At 32.6% G+C, this 18,015-nt stretch overlaps 2 protein-coding genes across 6 annotated transcripts; one reads left to right on the plus strand and one right to left on the minus strand.

Annotated features, from left to right (window-relative positions):
• Positions 1-3: 3 nt before the first annotated feature.
• On the plus strand, positions 4-7,104 carry LOC128893439 (sorting nexin-29). 3 transcript variants are annotated; one of them, XR_008461333.1, is made up of 13 exons: positions 4-369; positions 960-1,222; positions 1,652-1,953; positions 2,028-2,153; positions 2,246-2,495; positions 2,572-2,701; positions 2,955-3,196; positions 3,282-3,497; positions 3,566-3,722; positions 3,818-3,958; positions 4,040-4,179; positions 4,291-5,864; positions 5,903-7,104. XR_008461333.1 is itself a non-coding variant. In XM_054154361.1 (12 exons), the coding sequence occupies exons 1-12, from the start codon at positions 367-369 to the stop codon at positions 4,373-4,375; spliced, it is 2,055 nt and encodes a 684-aa protein (XP_054010336.1). In that variant the 5' UTR covers positions 4-366; the 3' UTR covers positions 4,376-5,887. The 3 variants fall into 3 exon arrangements, 1 of the variants encoding a protein (XP_054010336.1); XR_008461332.1 differs by having other exon boundaries at positions 5,907-7,104; XM_054154361.1 differs by lacking the exon at positions 5,903-7,104 and having other exon boundaries at positions 4,291-5,887.
• Positions 7,105-7,976: 872 nt separating this feature from the next.
• LOC128893448 (glucocorticoid-induced transcript 1 protein-like) lies at positions 7,977-15,737 on the minus strand. Of its 3 annotated transcripts, none has more exons than XM_054154381.1 (9): positions 14,869-15,735; positions 13,057-13,217; positions 12,871-12,968; positions 12,646-12,788; positions 12,393-12,559; positions 12,179-12,308; positions 11,762-11,842; positions 10,751-10,886; positions 7,977-10,481 (listed from the first exon to the last, which is right to left on the minus strand). In XM_054154381.1, exons 1-9 carry the CDS (start codon positions 15,107-15,109, stop codon positions 10,301-10,303), a joined length of 1,338 nt encoding a protein of 445 aa, XP_054010356.1. In that variant the 5' UTR covers positions 15,110-15,735; the 3' UTR covers positions 7,977-10,300. The 3 variants fall into 3 exon arrangements, with proteins under 3 accessions (XP_054010356.1, XP_054010358.1, XP_054010357.1); XM_054154383.1 differs by having other exon boundaries at positions 14,336-15,001; XM_054154382.1 differs by lacking the exon at positions 11,762-11,842 and having other exon boundaries at positions 14,869-15,737.
• Between the last annotated feature and the right edge of the window lie 2,278 nt (positions 15,738-18,015).

The following is an 18,015-nucleotide window of genomic DNA, read 5'->3' on the forward strand; positions in this document are numbered from 1 at the left end:
CCTAAAATGCTCAACAAACAGAGCTAGTTTTTCTATGCCCGTTTTATATCTGATTCGCATGATACATGGATACATCGAGATACATCTGTGCAGATCTGTGCTGGAAGAGAATGATCAAGGATGAGGAGATAAAGTTTCCGCCCCTGAAAGTTACTGCACTGTAAATTTGTATACTAGTCGTTATAAGTGAATCTCTTTGTCAATTGTCATGAGACAGTTACGATGCATTATTCTCGATGACAAGTTCTGTACATATAACAATTCCGAGAAATGATTATATATTTATGCACGTCTTTTGTACAACTTTTTTTAATGATGACTGCAATTTGAAAGGAAATCGACGGTGATCTTCACTGATTCATATCCATGGTATGTATTTAGTTTTTACGTAAAGCCAAAATTACCGTTTGATCATTCGTTGTCAATATTGGCCTGTCAAATTAACGAGGAACATATTACGCGACACTTTTGATTAATTAACATAAATGACGATCACGTACTGTGCCAACTGAAAATAGATGTAAACTTCGTTTCACGTACTGGAACGGATGACATAGAAATTACGCATTAGAAAGTATTTAATTTATTGTGCTCCGTTTTTCTTTTCTGTATCCAACGATAATCACGCGCATTTACGTAAATAAACAAATAAAATTAACATAAATTAAGTATGTACGAACGTGAATTACAAATTATTACGATTTTTAAAAACTCCGAATACAAATCGGACGTATGTATGTGAAAATTGGATCGTTAATACATTTTTTTAAAACATAATTTATTGTTGAACGTCGAGTAAACATTTTTCGTGTTTTATTTGAAATTGTGAAATTTTTTTCTTTGTTTCTCATGTTTACATAATCTATGTAAAGCATTTCTAATATTCTACAAATTTGCGATTATGTAATTATGTTATAAACTAAATTTTAATACTTACAATAATTGCATATATGTTTTAGGCTTTACGTATGATGTCAGCAATTGTGCCAGGCACCCATAATGTAATCGATGCTAATCAAACTTATGATCATGCAGCAGAACGTCATAAACTATTGGAAGATTTATTAGCTGCTGCAAAAAAGTGTCACATTAGATTTGGTGGACGTACTGAATTAGCAACTGAATTAGATTTATCTGTTTCACATCTCTGTCATGTATTCGAATCAATTTTTAGTCACGGATTACGTACAAATTGCATTGGGAAAATTAACTCAGCTTTAAGGTAATCAAGAAGAATTTTTGCATAAATTCTGCTGGCCTTGCTAATTTTATCTGCCTTGTAGTAAAAAACAAGTGAATTTGCATGACAATTTGAAACAAATAGTTTACTAGAAAATTCATTAATTAATAATTATTGAAAACTAACAATGAGCAATACATGTATTTACTACTAATCAGTGACATATATCATTCAACATACTTTAAAACCTTTGTAATCAGCAAGGTCAACACTTATGTACATAATTACTTACAATTCTTCTAATGACATTTCACAAAAAAATATTGCAATGCTTTTTATATTTTGAATGGTTATCACTTGTAGGATATCAACATACAGACAAGTGTTTAAAAAGATACCACTATGAGATGACTAATTCATTTATGACTACACATTTCATTGTGTTGATATGTATTATCTGTACCATTACAGGCATGTGTCCGACATAGTATCCGGTAGTAATACAAAATCATGCAGCATATCAGATATGGCATTTTGGCCGTGCATAAAAGAGCAATTAACGTGGCATGAACAAGAACGTTTTAGTATATTGAAGAGAGTTCATACGGATTATGGTCGTGGTAGAGCATGGCTCAGAGCAGTATTAAATGAGCGTTCTCTGGAACGCCATTTACATACTATTATCGACCCTACTGTATTGTCTCCATACTACGAAGATTGGGCATTTTTACTTGACCAAGAACGTAGCGCAGTACTGCCAAATGTGGCTGCAGGTATAAAAACAATATAGTTTTATACTTGGCTATTTTGTCTATTAAAATCTATTATATATAATTTCAATTATTAGGTCTTGGTAGCATTTTGTTTGCAATTAGTGTAGATAACGAAGAATTGGATAACAATTTAAGGGATAAAGATATGGAGAAACAAAAGGTTTCACTATCAGAGCCAATTATATCGTCTGCGGTACCAGGTAGTTAATCATTACAATTTTTATAATGATTATTATCCAGAAATTAATCAAATTTGCAATATCAGTATTAACAATGGCGATATTTGAATTAGGGCCTACTTTAAAACAACAGAAACAAAGAAAAAAAGTACCGACGCATATAATTTCCTTCGATAACGAAGACGATACGTCGGAGACTACAGAAACTACCGTTTCCGTTAGCGCACCTCCAACCTGTCTCAATTCCCCCACAATAATATCAACAAAAAGTTCTACGTCGCTTACTTTATCAGTGTCGCAATCTCAAAGAGAAACAAATGATAATGTAGCGGCCGACAAACCGTCTTCCGAGTGGGAGAAACGGTAGGTATAATTGATAATGTTACTTTTATTATAATTAATTATATGTTTATTAAGTTAATACTTGCAAACTTTTCAGTGAATCATTCGAAGAAGAGAAAGTATTAACCCCAATTACAGATTCAGAGAATATGGGTGGACTTGTTCCTGTATCACCTTTAGATCAAACGTTAGATGACATGTTGATAGCTTTACCGAACTACTTAGATGTATGTATAGAGATAGTAGAATTCGTAATAAATGTTTGATAAACAATGTTTGTCCATAAATAAAAATTTATATATGATAGCCGATTAAGTATTCATTTAATAAAATTATAACGTTTAAAACTTAATATATAAGTCCTCTTCAGTATTAAATTCTATAAGTAACAAAAAAAGTTATTTTATTATTTTAAAAATCAATATAACAAAATTTTGTTACGCTGATTTTTTGTAAGAATGTAAAAATGATTTTCCGTAGGATTCATCCGAGGTCGCAGAAGCTGCAGTGGAAGCTACCGAACCACTTGCAGGGTTAGATGCTCATCTAGATGCAGATAGTCTAGACATAGAGGCGTTACGAATAAAACTTTTAGCAACTACCGAAGTACTAGAACAAGCTAAAGAGGACGCCGTGACTAGTAGATTGCAAATTGCTCGTTTACAAAGACAACACCAAAATTATCTCGAAAGACACGAGTTACAGTTGCAAACATTAAATAGGTAAAAATAACCATAATTAAATATCTTGTTGTAAAAAGTGTAGAAGTTTGTCGTTATTTAATATAATTCCAATGTGATTCGATAGGGAAAATGAGCTATTAAGACAACAATTACGTAAGTATGTAACGGCAGTACAAATGTTAAGAAGAGATTCCGATTCCACTACAGTCTCCGAAGAGGATCCATCGTTAGATTATCATAACGAAGCTCAACAGTACGAGGAAAAATTAATTCAGGTCGCAGACATGCACGCGGAATTAATGGAATTTAACGCTAGACTAACTCTTCAATTGACTAATAGGTATGATTACTATATATTTAATTACTAACATATGTACTTTATATTAACATTCGGAAAAAATTATGTAGGGATAGATTAGTTAAATTACTACAAGCTGAATTAGAGTGCCTTCGTGGCCCCTTGAATGAAGATGACCTACCATCAGAACCTCCATGTCTCATTCATATATGGATTCCATCTGCATTTCTTACAGGCCAACCTTCTGATATTCACCACGTTTATCAGGTAATCTAAATTTCACATACACATAAAATATAAACATATTACAATGATTTAAACGTACGCATAAAATTATATTTATACTGTATTACTTGATACAGATATATGTACGCATTAGAGATACCGAATGGAATATATATAGACGATATGCGCAGTTTCATGCACTTTATAGAGAATTGAAAAAACATGATACTATTGTTACTACTTTCGAATTTCCACCAAAGAAGACAATAGGAAATAAGGTATATATATTAACATGGATATTATAGAAGCTGTCAAAATAATACGACACATCACTTTCACTTCATATACCGTATTTTTAGGATGCTAAATTTGTAGAAGAAAGACGACAAAAATTGCAGCAATGGTTAAGACGGATTGTTGGGAGATTAGCACAATGTTCACCCGCGTTTGTGTCCAGACCAAGTAGACAGACGCTTATATCCTTAATGCCTTTCTTTGGGTAATTCATTTATACATTCCAAATTACTAGATACAGTAAACTTTGTTAAAATCTTATATAAAGTTTTGCATAGAAACATGTCCACATTAAAACAAGCATTACCTGTTTTAGTGATAACCCTAATACTGAGGATTCGAGGAAAAATAACTCTACAAGAAACACATTTTCTTCTTCCCCTCAATACATGGGTTTATAATTATTAACGTTTTTATAGACAATTTGTACATACACGAAGCCTTTTTATTTTAATGTATAAAATACTTATGTTGCTCTATATATATATTGTGTATATATATATATTGTTGACAATTAAAGAGATGAGCATATGCCTGTATGTATACAAACACAATTAACATACATTCACACATATGCTGTTTATATACGATAATATGTATAAAATTAATATGTAGTCAAAATAATTAAAAGTTAATCTTTTTTACAAAAGTATGTATTATTTTTTTTTACAAATGTCTATATGTAGTATTATTTAAAAGTCTAATTCATGCTCAAAGAGAAATACTAATCCTATCTCCAATCTTTCAATCAGATAAAAAAATATATTTCTTATACACTATATAAATTTGTTATATGCCATATACTTTATAATAAACATATTAAAAAATATTTTTTTAATGTAGTTTATCAAATAAAAAATATGAATTGAAATGCATATGAGAGGTGATTGATTAACGTATGTACCAACAAAGGTATATTAAAAAACTATAGACAACGCAAAGAATTATAAAGAAAAAGTATCGTACACCGTTCTTATTGAATTGTACAATATTGACTTGAATCTCGTTTTCTAAAAATTTTATTCATGTAAGGCGCCTTAACAGTAATATAAAAAGGTACACTTTTCCATTTATACTTTATGATAAAAATAAAAGTGCATATTGTTATTGGAACAAGTACATACAGTATTATGCTGGTAAATAATACAACTAATCGCATATAAGATTCACAGGTTTAACAAGTTTGCATAGGAGTCTCACTATGGAGAGGTAAGGTTAGAGAATTCTCAAAGAACCAATTGTCGAAGAACAAATTTCTCACGTAAAACTCATTGTTCCTCAAGCGTGACGCTTGTTAAACAATAAATATATTCATTTCAACAAGGAATTTCAATCGTAATTCGAATCGATATTTGTACTGAGCGATACAAGACTGCGTTTTACCTTTCCATATTGAGATATAAAAGTTTCTTGTAATAGCAAAGTTTATCAAGACGTTAATATAATTATCATTAATACAATGACTACCGAGTTTGTGGAACCGTAATGCATTTTTTGTTTGTTACAAAGGAACCAACGGTACATTATTGTTATCATAGTGTGTTCAACGACAGCGCGATACGAACATTTTCTTTTGTTGCCCAAGAAAGCAGCAAAATAAATGACAAATATCGATGCAACGATATTTGTCGCTTTCGGGGTTGAGGACGCTTACATTTAATTCGATACTGATGTATCGAACAAGTAAGATTGTGTGGTAGTCGATGTATTAGTTGTAATTATATACGCTTTAAACGAATCTATGGAATCTATGTTATAGCGCGTCGCAATCATAGCATCATAATCATAGTAAGTTTCGTAACGTAACGATACACGTTTACATTACTTGTAAAATTGTTTATAAATCAGACACATTCATTTTCAAGACAGTATCATACAATCTAATATTTTGTCTTGCAAGAGAGAGAGAGAGAGAGAGAGAGAGAGAGAGAGAGAGAGAGAGAGAGAGAGAGAGAGAAATAATCGAATAAACCGTTAAATATGTTATTTAATGTTTCGATAACGATATGGAGAATCGATACTTAAGATTCAATGGATACTAGAAGAGATTAATACGAATCATTAACAAAAACGTAAAAAAAGTAACGAAGATTGTGAAAAAAAAGTAATTAAAAAATATCTCTAAACATATGAATCATTAAAACTTTGAATATCAAATATAAATAATGAATAATAATGATGAAATACTCAAAAATAAGGCAATAATATTCTTTTACATACTAAATCTTATATTTTAATTTGCCTTTATATTTTTAAATTCGATAATGCACGAAAAATACAATGCGTAAACTTATCACTTAAAGAGTATTTTATTCCGCAGAAAATATGAGTTTATCTATACATATGTAGCGTTTTCATGAGAAATCATCAGATTGAAGAAAATGAATCTGGATCATGTGAAATTAAGATACTTTACAATACTGATACGCGCAGTGCTAATTAAAAAAAAAAGAAAAAAAAATAGAAAAAAAAAGATATTAAATGGGTGTGTTCGTGAAAATGTATCGATACCTTGATTTACGATTCACAGAAATGCATGTGATTATCGTTTAAATGAATTATTTATTATTGTTCAAATAAAAAAAATATATAATTCCATCGAGTAAGAATAATGATTAAAAAAAAGTAAAAATGCCTTCATTTAAAAAAAAGAAAATACAATCTCGATAATTATAAAATTTCGATCGGAAACATAACAAAATTCGAAGATTTTGATGTTAAAAATTTCGAACAAAAAATATATATATACATACATATATATTTATAAAAAAAGTTAACGATTACTATGATTTTGATAATTGCATTGTGCCGTTCGGAGAAGGAGTCTAATCTCAGTTGACTATGGACAGGCCAGTATTGTGGTAATATTTTTGTTTATACATATTTTAAAAGTTCGCATTGATCCACAAGTATTTTTCGTTCAACGAACTTTTTCGCGAGACGCACGAAAATTACAGAATTCGTTGGCCTTAGTCACTACGTTCCGTACAAAGATTTCATCGTTAAACGGCTTTAAATTATTATTTACATTCACTAGCTCTCTTCGCTGACTAATTTTGATTTAGCCCTAGGACAGATTCGAGATTCGATAGATTCTTATGTATTATTTAATTAAAGTTATTGATTTTCGATGTACCGTTGCGAATGTGTTTAGTACTGTGTTCGTAAGTTTACATTGTAAGATACTCTTCATATATTAATAAATAGAAAAATTCATCAACCAAAGATATTAATTTACAATCACCAGAAAGTTAATTATACAAAATAAATAAAATATATTTTTATAATATAGAATTCATTATAGTTAAATTGATATGAACACGCGACAACATGACATATTATAAACAAAATTTTGTATCCCTGCGCCTAGAATAAAGTACAATAAATAATATTTCATGTATTTATTATAAAACAGTGAATAAAAGCTGCGTTTATCTTCACCAAATATATAAAATTTGTTAAGATATTCCTTTGCAACATACAAGCTTTATTCATTAAAAAAGTTTTCATAATTCTGAGCATCTTACAAATTACAATGTACAGTCAACAATCTTCGTTTTGTTGGTTTTTTTTTTTTTTTTGTTATGCGAAAACTCTACAACGATACGTCTGGACAGTCCTAGGGATAAATGAATTCGTAATTGACATAATCATTTTGCCATTCTGAAGCCTGCTCAGATTTAGATATGTAGAAAGAATGTACCGAACAGTAGTCACGTAAGGATCGTTTAGTAACGAATTATAATCCCTATATTGCATCATAGGTAACCGGAGAAATTTGAGCCTAATTTTATTTCGCTTTAAATTTAGGTATATCCAAATAACAGGTAATCTTTAGTGTAGCAGTCTTTACACACATTCCTATGTTCATGAAATTGACAACAAAAGCTAACAATAATGATAACACATTATGCAAGTACACGAAGGTTAAAAAGTGGAGCCTTATGAGTGTAGTAAAAAATAATAAGGCTAGCCTTTTTCTAAAGTAATTTCCTCCTCTGCTTATTAGTAAAAGTATGAAACGTTTTATTCACTATGATTAATACAATGTGTTATGTTAAAACATCTTTCTTTTTCCTCTGTTAAGTGAAAATATGCCAACAGATGAAATATGCGTTCGATAAGTTCTTTTTTTTTTCATTTTGGAGCGTTTGCAAACTCGATGTTCGCATTCACATATCCTTACAGCGATGGGATAATGTCATTTAGGTCCATAGCGAAAATAAATAAAAGAAAATCTTCTTAAGCTAGTAGATAGCAGATTAGGTTTGTATTGTATACTCGTTAACTAGCCAGTGCATTTTGTATATATCCTGACTCTCTGATTAACCTTCCTGTCTATTTAGCACACTTTGCCACGCATTCTAAGGCATGAACTTCCTAGTGAGCTGGATAAAAGAGAGCATAGACCAGTGTGCCAGGTACTTTATGTGTTAACATTTTTCACTGTTGTAGCTAGATACATTATAATATTAGAAAGTATATTACTATTGTATTTAAAAAACTGTTCTTCCCTGCTCTCGATCTTATACTTTATTAAGATCCTTTTATTCCTCAGACCATAACTATAAAATCGTTTGCAAAACGTTCTGTATTAGAAAGCAAAAAATAAATTGAACTTCTTGAGTGGCTATGTCTGCATTATACTAAATAATAAGTTAACCCATCGCACGAATAACTACTGATCTTTTTACATAGTGTAGACAGTTTATATCAAAATATTTTTTTACAATATTTGGTATTCCTTTGATTATTCTTACCATAAGAAAATTCAAAGAAATCAACGTAACTGCTAGCTATGAAGTTTAATGTAATAATATTCCCTGCAGACCACATACTCCAAGTATTTTACAATGCTAACGTAAATTTGAAGCACTGAATGAGTTTCAAAGCATTCCAATTAATTGCACTCGTGCAAAATCTTTTATTTCGATAATGCAACGAACTTTAATGTTATTCGTGGATGGTTTAATCAGGATTCTGACATTACAACACATGCACACTGTCATTTGTATAGAACGCAGATTATAATTTTCTTTTTTTTTATTACGATCCGCGTTTATACAAAAGCCTACAGTCACACCAATACTGTGCCAAGTTAGGGAGCCGTTTGTATGCACATCTGATACCGCACTGGCTTAAAGCACATATGTCGTCACTTGTTACTGGAATCAATGTTTAATTTTACCATTCTTCATATTTTTACTCATTACATTTCGACCTTGTATCGTTATGTTCATTCTATCATACATTCATCAACCTGTCGTTACATGCTGTATTGGTTGTACATATTCAGATAGTAAACTAACATAATACAAGTTAAACCAAAAATTTTGTAACCCTATGGTAATATAGTTATTAAACAATAAAATATACTCTTGTAATTAACTTAAGTTCCATAAGTTGCTTTATGACACTGAACACTATAGTAGAACAAAGTGCTTACTTTACGTTCAAAGTACAAACTTATTGCCTAAGAAATTAATATAAAAAGAAAACTATGCAAAAGTGCACATTTGTACACGTAATACAAAATAAACTATCGTGACAATTAATTTATGCCTTTATCTTACATACGCGACACTAAAAAAGAAAAGTAAAGAATGTAAGTGTATAAATCTAGAGGATATAATTCTAAAAAATAATGTACCATAGGGATACACTATTTTCGTGCTCCTCATATAATAATTTGAATATTTTCAGCATACAAGTAATAATACAAAACGATACAAAATTCTAACAAGTGTTTTGTTCTGCTTTGTTTCACTATCCAATCGAATTATTTAAATTGATAAAGATCTAATGAAAACATTATAGAGGGTACCAATGTACATATCCAGGCACGTGTACCCATTTTGTATCAGTATAATTTTGCTTTTCCCAACAATCAAATTTAATACTTTTCGACATTTTGAATATTTATCCCTGTATACAAAACTAAAGTCATTTAGCACATTTTAGCACTAAATTTAGAATACACAATTTTATTAGTCTTTTTCCCTGTAGAACACAATGTTCATTCGTAAATGTCGTTTTTTAGTTATCACAAATTATTGTTCCTCGTATTTATTATTGTTTCAAACATTAACGGAGCTCAAATGCTTTTTTAATATTTTGTATCAATGCAATTATAACTGCTTTAATTACACAATCACGATACCCGAATGTTGGATCGCACTGGAAACAGGCTGCTTTTCGGTAACTTTTTCTTTGTTGGTATATGCTTTCATATCAAAGTAAACCACTTTCTACCCATGAGGTCGTTAAAAAAAAATATATGTACCAATTGGGTTTATAAACATTATTTCATAAGGTAAAGAGCAGGACTATGGATTTGGAGGGGGTGTAGTTGGTGTTGTATGCGAAGAGGGTGATGCACTTGCAACCATCGTTGGACTGGCTGGCTGTTGTAATGGCAGGAACGCTGATCCCAAGCTAGGTTTTAACTGGAATGCTACACACGGCTTTGGGCAATAGTCTAGTTTGCTCAAGTCTATCATGGGTCGCCTATACATAGAAATATAATTGCTTCAGTGATACTGAAGTATACATTTCAAAATTTTAAACATATCCAAGCATATGAGGAACATTATTTTATTTCGAGAAATTTAGGTAATCTTCCCTTGGTTAAACTCTACACGGATTATATCTTCAATCTAATTTCTGAAAGATTATTCTTTAAGAATGGGATGAAATGGACGGTACGTTACTGTACAATACAGTCTGAGTTTCCTACAAAGTGGTTTCATTTTAAGTAAACATGCATGAGGAATTACCTGGCATCCTCTACAAATTTCAGATTGACTTTCTCACAGCCATCAGGTGGTTCTCTTGCTAGGAACCTATTAATGTGAGGAGAGGTGCCAAGACGTCCTTCTCTATCTTGCTCAGGGGTTGAACCACGACTTCCACCTTAAAGATACATTGCAATATCTAGATTAGTAATAACGCGAAAGTGCTGTCATATTGTATACATAAATTGAAAAACAAATATTGTTAAATCATGCTATTAAAAACTGAAATCATCCAATGCATATATTTATGAACATACATTCGCGTAAATTGAAAATGGTGTTAAACATTAAAATTAAACTTCATCCTACTTTGCTAATAATACAAATACGTTTAAATAAATGTAACAATACATATCAATTATGAATATTTTATTATCGTTCTATCGTGCAATTATATAATTATTATATTAAAATTTCTACTAAAATAACGTTTCCACATTGTAAAGTATGTTGTATTTTAATCAACAATGTGTACTATTAGGACTTTATTTAGTAATAATATGTAATAAAAATGGCTCTAAGAACGTTGCGTTGAAATATATATATGTATGTAAAACAACTATATAAGGCATAAAATATTGCATGCAACCATGAATGCAGTAAGTAAGAATATTATAAATACATCGTATTTTATTAAAAACAGATTCGTTTACCATGTAATGTCATAATGTATTGTTTTAATTAATTGTGAAAAATCAGAAATTCCACATGTAGTATTGATGGTATTGATATTCGATGTCCTATAAAATATATACATTTTGATATTTGAAAACAAAACAAATCATGCACATACTTTAGATTTAAAATATATATTTGTGTGCACATATATTTATGAGACAGTAAAACATTTGTAGACAGACATGTAAAATCTCATTAACTAGATGAACAATGACATTCAGAAAAAAAAAATTAAAAAAATTAGGACAAACAAATTCAGTTAAAGGAATTTCATGGAAAAAAACAAAAAGGACATTTCCACAAATATGCGCCAACCTTGTAAGAGATCGCTAGGCGGACGGGAGGCATCCATAAGACCAGGAATCAGCGGAGACTCAGAATTCCTAGATGGAGGGCCTGTCTCAACAGGCACACACCATAGTTAGTCTGTTATTTATAATATTACCAATAACCAGAAATAGTTCACACATATATGGGTACATATATGTATCAAAAAATATGTATAACTTTTCATGTATTTCCCAAATTACAAAAAACTATTGTATTAAATATACTATTAACGAATATTAAGTATAATTACACATTTGCAAATATCGAAACTAATGTAACAATTGGAAAGTTTTCGTAAGTTTAATGTAAAACTTTTACAGCCATATATGATGTGAGAACACTGATCACTACCTCACATATCTGAATATTCTTAAACAATAATCGATAAAAAACTGAAATTACCTGAAGAATAAGAACTGGATGGAAGGTCTGTAGCTGGTGTTTGTGTGTTGACGCTGCGGGTAGCCCTCAGTAAGTCTGCTAGTGGTGCACGATGCCCTTCTGGTGTAATTTGTTCACGATATCGTGCGTACTGTAACAGATTAAATATTTAAATTAAAATTGATTTGTACGACTACATTTAGAGAGTTATCGTTAAACATAAAATATGACTTACTTTATCTTCCACTGGATGATCAGGATCACTAGGGTTAGTTGCAGATTTAAGAACGAGTCCTTCAATTTCTTGATTCAATCCTTCGATAGAAGAACGCATTGGAGGCCTCATTGGTTTCATAGGGATGTTCATGGGACTTGCCTTTGTACTCAAGCTAAATTGGTTGTCTAATGCAATAATACAAATAATATACACAACAATGTCTAAAAGAAGAAATATTTTTATATCATTTTAAGTTTTTAAACGGACTTACGTATAGATGTTTGAGAAGCAATACTGGGTGGAAGTACTGTATGATCTGCAGGAAAGGCAGGTGGTGGTCCACCAGGCATTATGAGTCCAAATGCAGCTGTCCTCTCTCTACTGCTGGTGCCCTCCTTATTTGTACGCTGTAATCTACATTACATTTTGTTTTGTAATGAATACTATTTCTAATATTGTTGCTAAAAGAAATAAAGCCTTAAAAAATTCTACATACCGATGCCTGAAGTACTTTTCTAATTTTTCATCTGTGGTAGTTTGTTCTGTAGGATGACGTGTGTGTAATTTCCTTGGTTCATTGGACCATTCTTCTGTCTATAAGTGAAATGTTAAATTAGAACAAATATATAACAAAATGTTTTTTAAAGACGAGAATTCTTAAAGTTAAATAGAGTTAATATACCTGAGTAGATTTATTAACCAAAAGAAGACTGGAATGAATGTAGTACGAATCGCGGGGCCATTGTCCTTTCAAATAGATAGTATCTAACGATGCCGTCCTCCGAATATTTTGGTTTCCGCTTAAACTTTCGCTGCATCTTCCACTTAATGTTTTTGATTTTGCTACACATAAAAAAAATTTTAAATGAACATTTGTAAAATTTTATAATACATAACACAGACATTTATCAGTAAAGAACATAATATCATTGTGTAAATGCAAACCAGAACCGGTCTATCTAGAATGTATTCGGTTACTGGATGAAGTTAGATTACTTAGGAAGGATGAAGGAAGAAGTATATATTGAATTTTTGTTTCTTGTGGAACCGATCTAAAAGTATGTATTCGGTTGCCAAATTAATAGAAAAAATGATTATAAAACTATAGATGAAAAGATATTCATAAAGCAAAGAAAGTATTATTTATACTAAAAATATTATCACATATTACTGATTGAACTATATTTTTTTCAATGACGTACACAGCTTATACTTACAGTTACAATACTGTTTCATGATTAACAATTGACATAAATTTTAAGATGCTCGATTATAGTAATAAATTTGCAACAAAGTATATATCAAGAAAAATATAAGACATTTAGTATCTCTTTCATCATTTGTTTCTTCTATCAATATATTTATACACAATTACATCTATAACATGTATTGTACACTCAATGAAACAAAAATATTTTGCAATGTTTGCAAAAGACAAAATCACAAAAAAACAATTACAAAGACAACAATGCAACAGATTACAAATGTTTTACAAAATGTACAAAGATGTGATAAACATTCGAATGTTGGTATATCTTGATGTTGGAAGAAAGAAAGTTGGCATTTGAATGGAGGGTTTGGAAAATGTAAAATGACAGTCACATTAAAAGGAGACAATGTAGAGTATGTATAACATCATACAAATGATTTATAGGCAGATGGAACATAGAAATTTATATTATTATGATACAACATGATCCAGGAAAGATAAGTGACAAACAAGGATTTACACATTACAAAACAAAGTAAAAAATACAACATTGGAAGAGTCATTAATCCCTTCATGTCTGTATTTAGATGTAGTGATTACTCTTTTTTTTCATTGATTACTAACCCATGAACATTATAAACACAATTGTTTTTGAAATCTAAACCAAAATCAAAAAGTATTGTCACCACATAACCTATATCATTTACTTCATAATAAAAAATATATCAGTATGCTTTCATTGTTTTCTTACTTAGCTTATTATCATGTCTTTTGAGTATGGCAATAATTTTGTGATTCTCTGTTGAAATAGTAAACACTCTTATAAAAAAAAGTATAGGAACCATCTTATAGAATATTGAAAGGTTTGTATTCGCTTGAAAATAACTAACGTAGTTAGACAATAGTAGTTTACTGCGTAACCAAATATAATATCAGAAAAGTCATTAAGTGGAGTTAAAAAAGATTTTATTGTTATTTTTGTTTGAGAAATAAACCTTTCAGCAAATCTTTACTTTCATATTAACTACTGCGTGCCATAACACCACCACTTTATTAAAAAATACTCCTGACCCAAGTACTTGATAAAGAAAAAAATCTGTTTATCAACTCTGATCCAGGGTCAAAGAAAGGTTGTCTGCCACTGATCTAAACAATCTATTTCCTAATTTAAAAAGAAAAAAAAGAAAAGTATTCAACCCCTTTCACTGTGTTTATAACCGAGTTATTACTGTAACATTTGTCCCCGTGCCAATAATTTAAATTCACCGTGGAGCCAGTAAATACCTTTGTAAGAGAGAGAACCGGGACTTCGTTGTCCCGAAGAAGAGGTCTCCGGCGAGATGCGGGCCCGCCACGCATTCGCGTTCGTCGGCGATACGGTGGGACTGTTGCTATTGCTCTTCCTGAGACTGCTGCCCTGCCGGCCTTGTCGTAACAGCGAGCTTACGGGTAGAGTCGCGCGCATTGGGCCCTGCTTCGATGTCGAGCAAGGCGAGGACTTTCGCATTCGCTGTGATCCCGACATTTTGTCATGTAGACGAATGCCACACGGGCCCTCGGGATGCTGGTGTGTTTGGTACACTGTATCGTGCGTGTTGTACTAAAAGGACGGGGCGCCGCGGGCACCGTTCAGGGCACGAGGCCTCCGAGCACCCGCGACTTTGTCGCGCACACGCGCCGACAGCAGCGGTGGGTGCCGACAGCGACGACGAGATTTCTAATCGTTTATGATGCTCGTCGTCTCGGTGGCGGGCGAGAATCTCATCGACGATAGTGGCAACAACGACGACGGTGGCGCGACGAATTCACCAACAACGACGACGTGAACGGTGGCAGCGACGGCGCGACGACAATGCCCTACGCGTCTTGTCATTTGCAATGTTCTGCTGCTGGCTCGGCACGCACGTCACGTGATCGCCCGTCCCGGCTGGTCATTGGTGCAACGCTAGCCCGTGGAGCGTCGTACTACGCTCACCCGTGGGGGCCGCGTTCCATTCACTACCACCGTAGCACCGTAGCTAGCGTCCTATCGTCCTCTCACTTCTTCGTTCTTTGATTCTCTCTCTTTCTGCTTCGCGCTCGTGCAGCGACACACTCACAGGGCCGGCTTCACGTGGAAGCGAAGTATACACCGCATCTGGGCGGGCGTCCCTTACCAGGGGGGGCTCTTCGACGAGAAAAAACGAAAAATTTTTCTAATTGTTTGGGAAAGGTTAATCGTTGAACTTTCCAGAGCGATACCTCCTCCTCATTCGTCGACGGACCAGACTATTACGAGAACTTGACGTTTCGTCCTCGTAACGTTCGATCTTCAAAAGTCTGTTGTTTGAAAATAAATACCTCTCCTTGACAAATGAAACGAGATGTTGTACCGGAAAGTCCAACGACGAACCTCTCTTAACAACTTCACCGAGGACTACACGTATGAGCTACAAATGATTAGCTTTTCAGGAATAAAAAAGGTGAAATCAAGGAAACACGAGTAACGCGAGTAATCGTATCGCGAATGTAGCTTTCCATGTAAACTGACAAAGTAGAGATACGATTATTCAAGAGTTTTCCTAGTTAGAAACGAGAAAAACACAATTTTTAGAAACACCATAATCGTGACAGTAATCTGTGGAACGATATCGTTACGTGACATAAAGTTAATGAATCTTGTTGAATGATAGTTGAAACTTGAAAACCGTGGTTTCGTTTACTTTTAATTGGTAAAATTAGAAGGGGCGCCTAAATTGAAAGTTGCATCGAGGCGCTGGTGATCCCGTCGCCGACCCTGGACACTCAAATTCACCCTTTCCCGATTACCTCGATGCTCCGTTGCCAAAAACGTTGTTTATCGTCGTCCCCGATACTCGCGCGTCACCTTTTTTCCGACACGATTGTGGCCCGAACGCTTATCTTCGACGTAGGCTACGCGAGTCGCACCGAATCCCTTGTTTTCCACCGAAACGCGTCGGCAATCGAAAGTATGTTTTGGTATACGTGTTACGAACTCGTGCGCAACTCTGCTTACATACACCTGGCGCGACATACACGTACAGGGCACAGTGTGTAGCGTCTTACGTTTCACGTTATGTACGCAATGGAGGAGCACAAGCCGATGAATAGCGTGTGTGAATAACTTTCGTGTACGGGGGCACGTACTAGCACAGGCGTAGTATCCGAGCTCACGTTTTTCAGCCACGGCGCGTGCACGCTACCGTTCATTCGATACTCTCGCTAGGAGAAATCTCGAGGAATCGGTTGAATTCATCGGCAATCGAGTCAATATCGCACCGCGAGCTTTGCCTCGATATTATTGACGCTACAGTATTTTGATGGGCCATTTCAATTGCTTATACTCGTAATTTTTTTTTAACGCTATTGTGGTCGTTTTATGGAAATCTTTCGTAAGAGAAAACTTAAATACACCTTTTTACCAAACGATTATTGTTATTACGTGCGATTTAAAGATCGTACAATTATTTTTTTCTGTGTAATACGTATACTAGGTAACGTGTAGGTGAATTTTTCTTTAGATAATAACGAGAAAACGGGGAACAGTGCACGATTTTTTGAGAAATTAACGTTTCGATTAACATGAGAATGTTTATATGTTTATTTTGCCGAAGAGGGTCATGCAATCCTGTGATGAAAAGAATTAAAGAATACTCTATTTTATAAACAAAATTTAATTGTTTCGTCTTTCATTTATCTGTTTTAATTCTGGATTTGTATATGATTATAATAAATAAATAGCATGGAAACTTATTTAATGAAGGCACTGCCATGCTTTTTCCTCAAATCTAATTAAATAGTATAATTAATTACATTTTTATTTATGTATATACATACATAAGATTGTTTTAAGTAATAGCAAATCATTTTGCAAAGCAATTTACAAGGAATGTTTTACACCAGTTAAAAAAAATCAATTATTTAAAATCACGGTTTCTTATCATTCATAGGGTTTACTATTATAGTTATTTGTTAACACTGGAAAATGAATATCAGTATACATACTTTCTTGACTAATTGCATCAATTATTGAAAGCTACATACGTATTTCTTCTGTAATTTCCAACAGCACTATTTGTAACTATGTAGAACTATGATTTAACTCTGTTAAATAGCACTAGTACATGTATGAAAAATGCAAGTATCACATTGTTATCAAACTGGTATGCAAGTAATAATGGAGTTATATGTAATGCAGGCATTTGTATAACATAGCAATCTTATCTTTGTCATTGTATTGTAATTACAGCTATTAGAAACAATTGAACACAACATTAAATTGTATATATATTCCAATTCTTACACCAGCCTTTTTCGGTTACTCATGACTAATTATCAATACAGTAATTAATTACTAATATAATAATTAGAAGCGAATATTAAGGAAAACATGAAGCATAAACATGGTTACAATATGTACGAAAAACTACA

The sequence above is a fragment of the Hylaeus anthracinus genome, unplaced genomic scaffold (genome assembly GCF_026225885.1).
Source record: "Hylaeus anthracinus isolate JK02 unplaced genomic scaffold, UHH_iyHylAnth1.0_haploid 3, whole genome shotgun sequence".
NCBI classification, from domain to species: domain Eukaryota; kingdom Metazoa; phylum Arthropoda; class Insecta; order Hymenoptera; family Colletidae; genus Hylaeus; species Hylaeus anthracinus.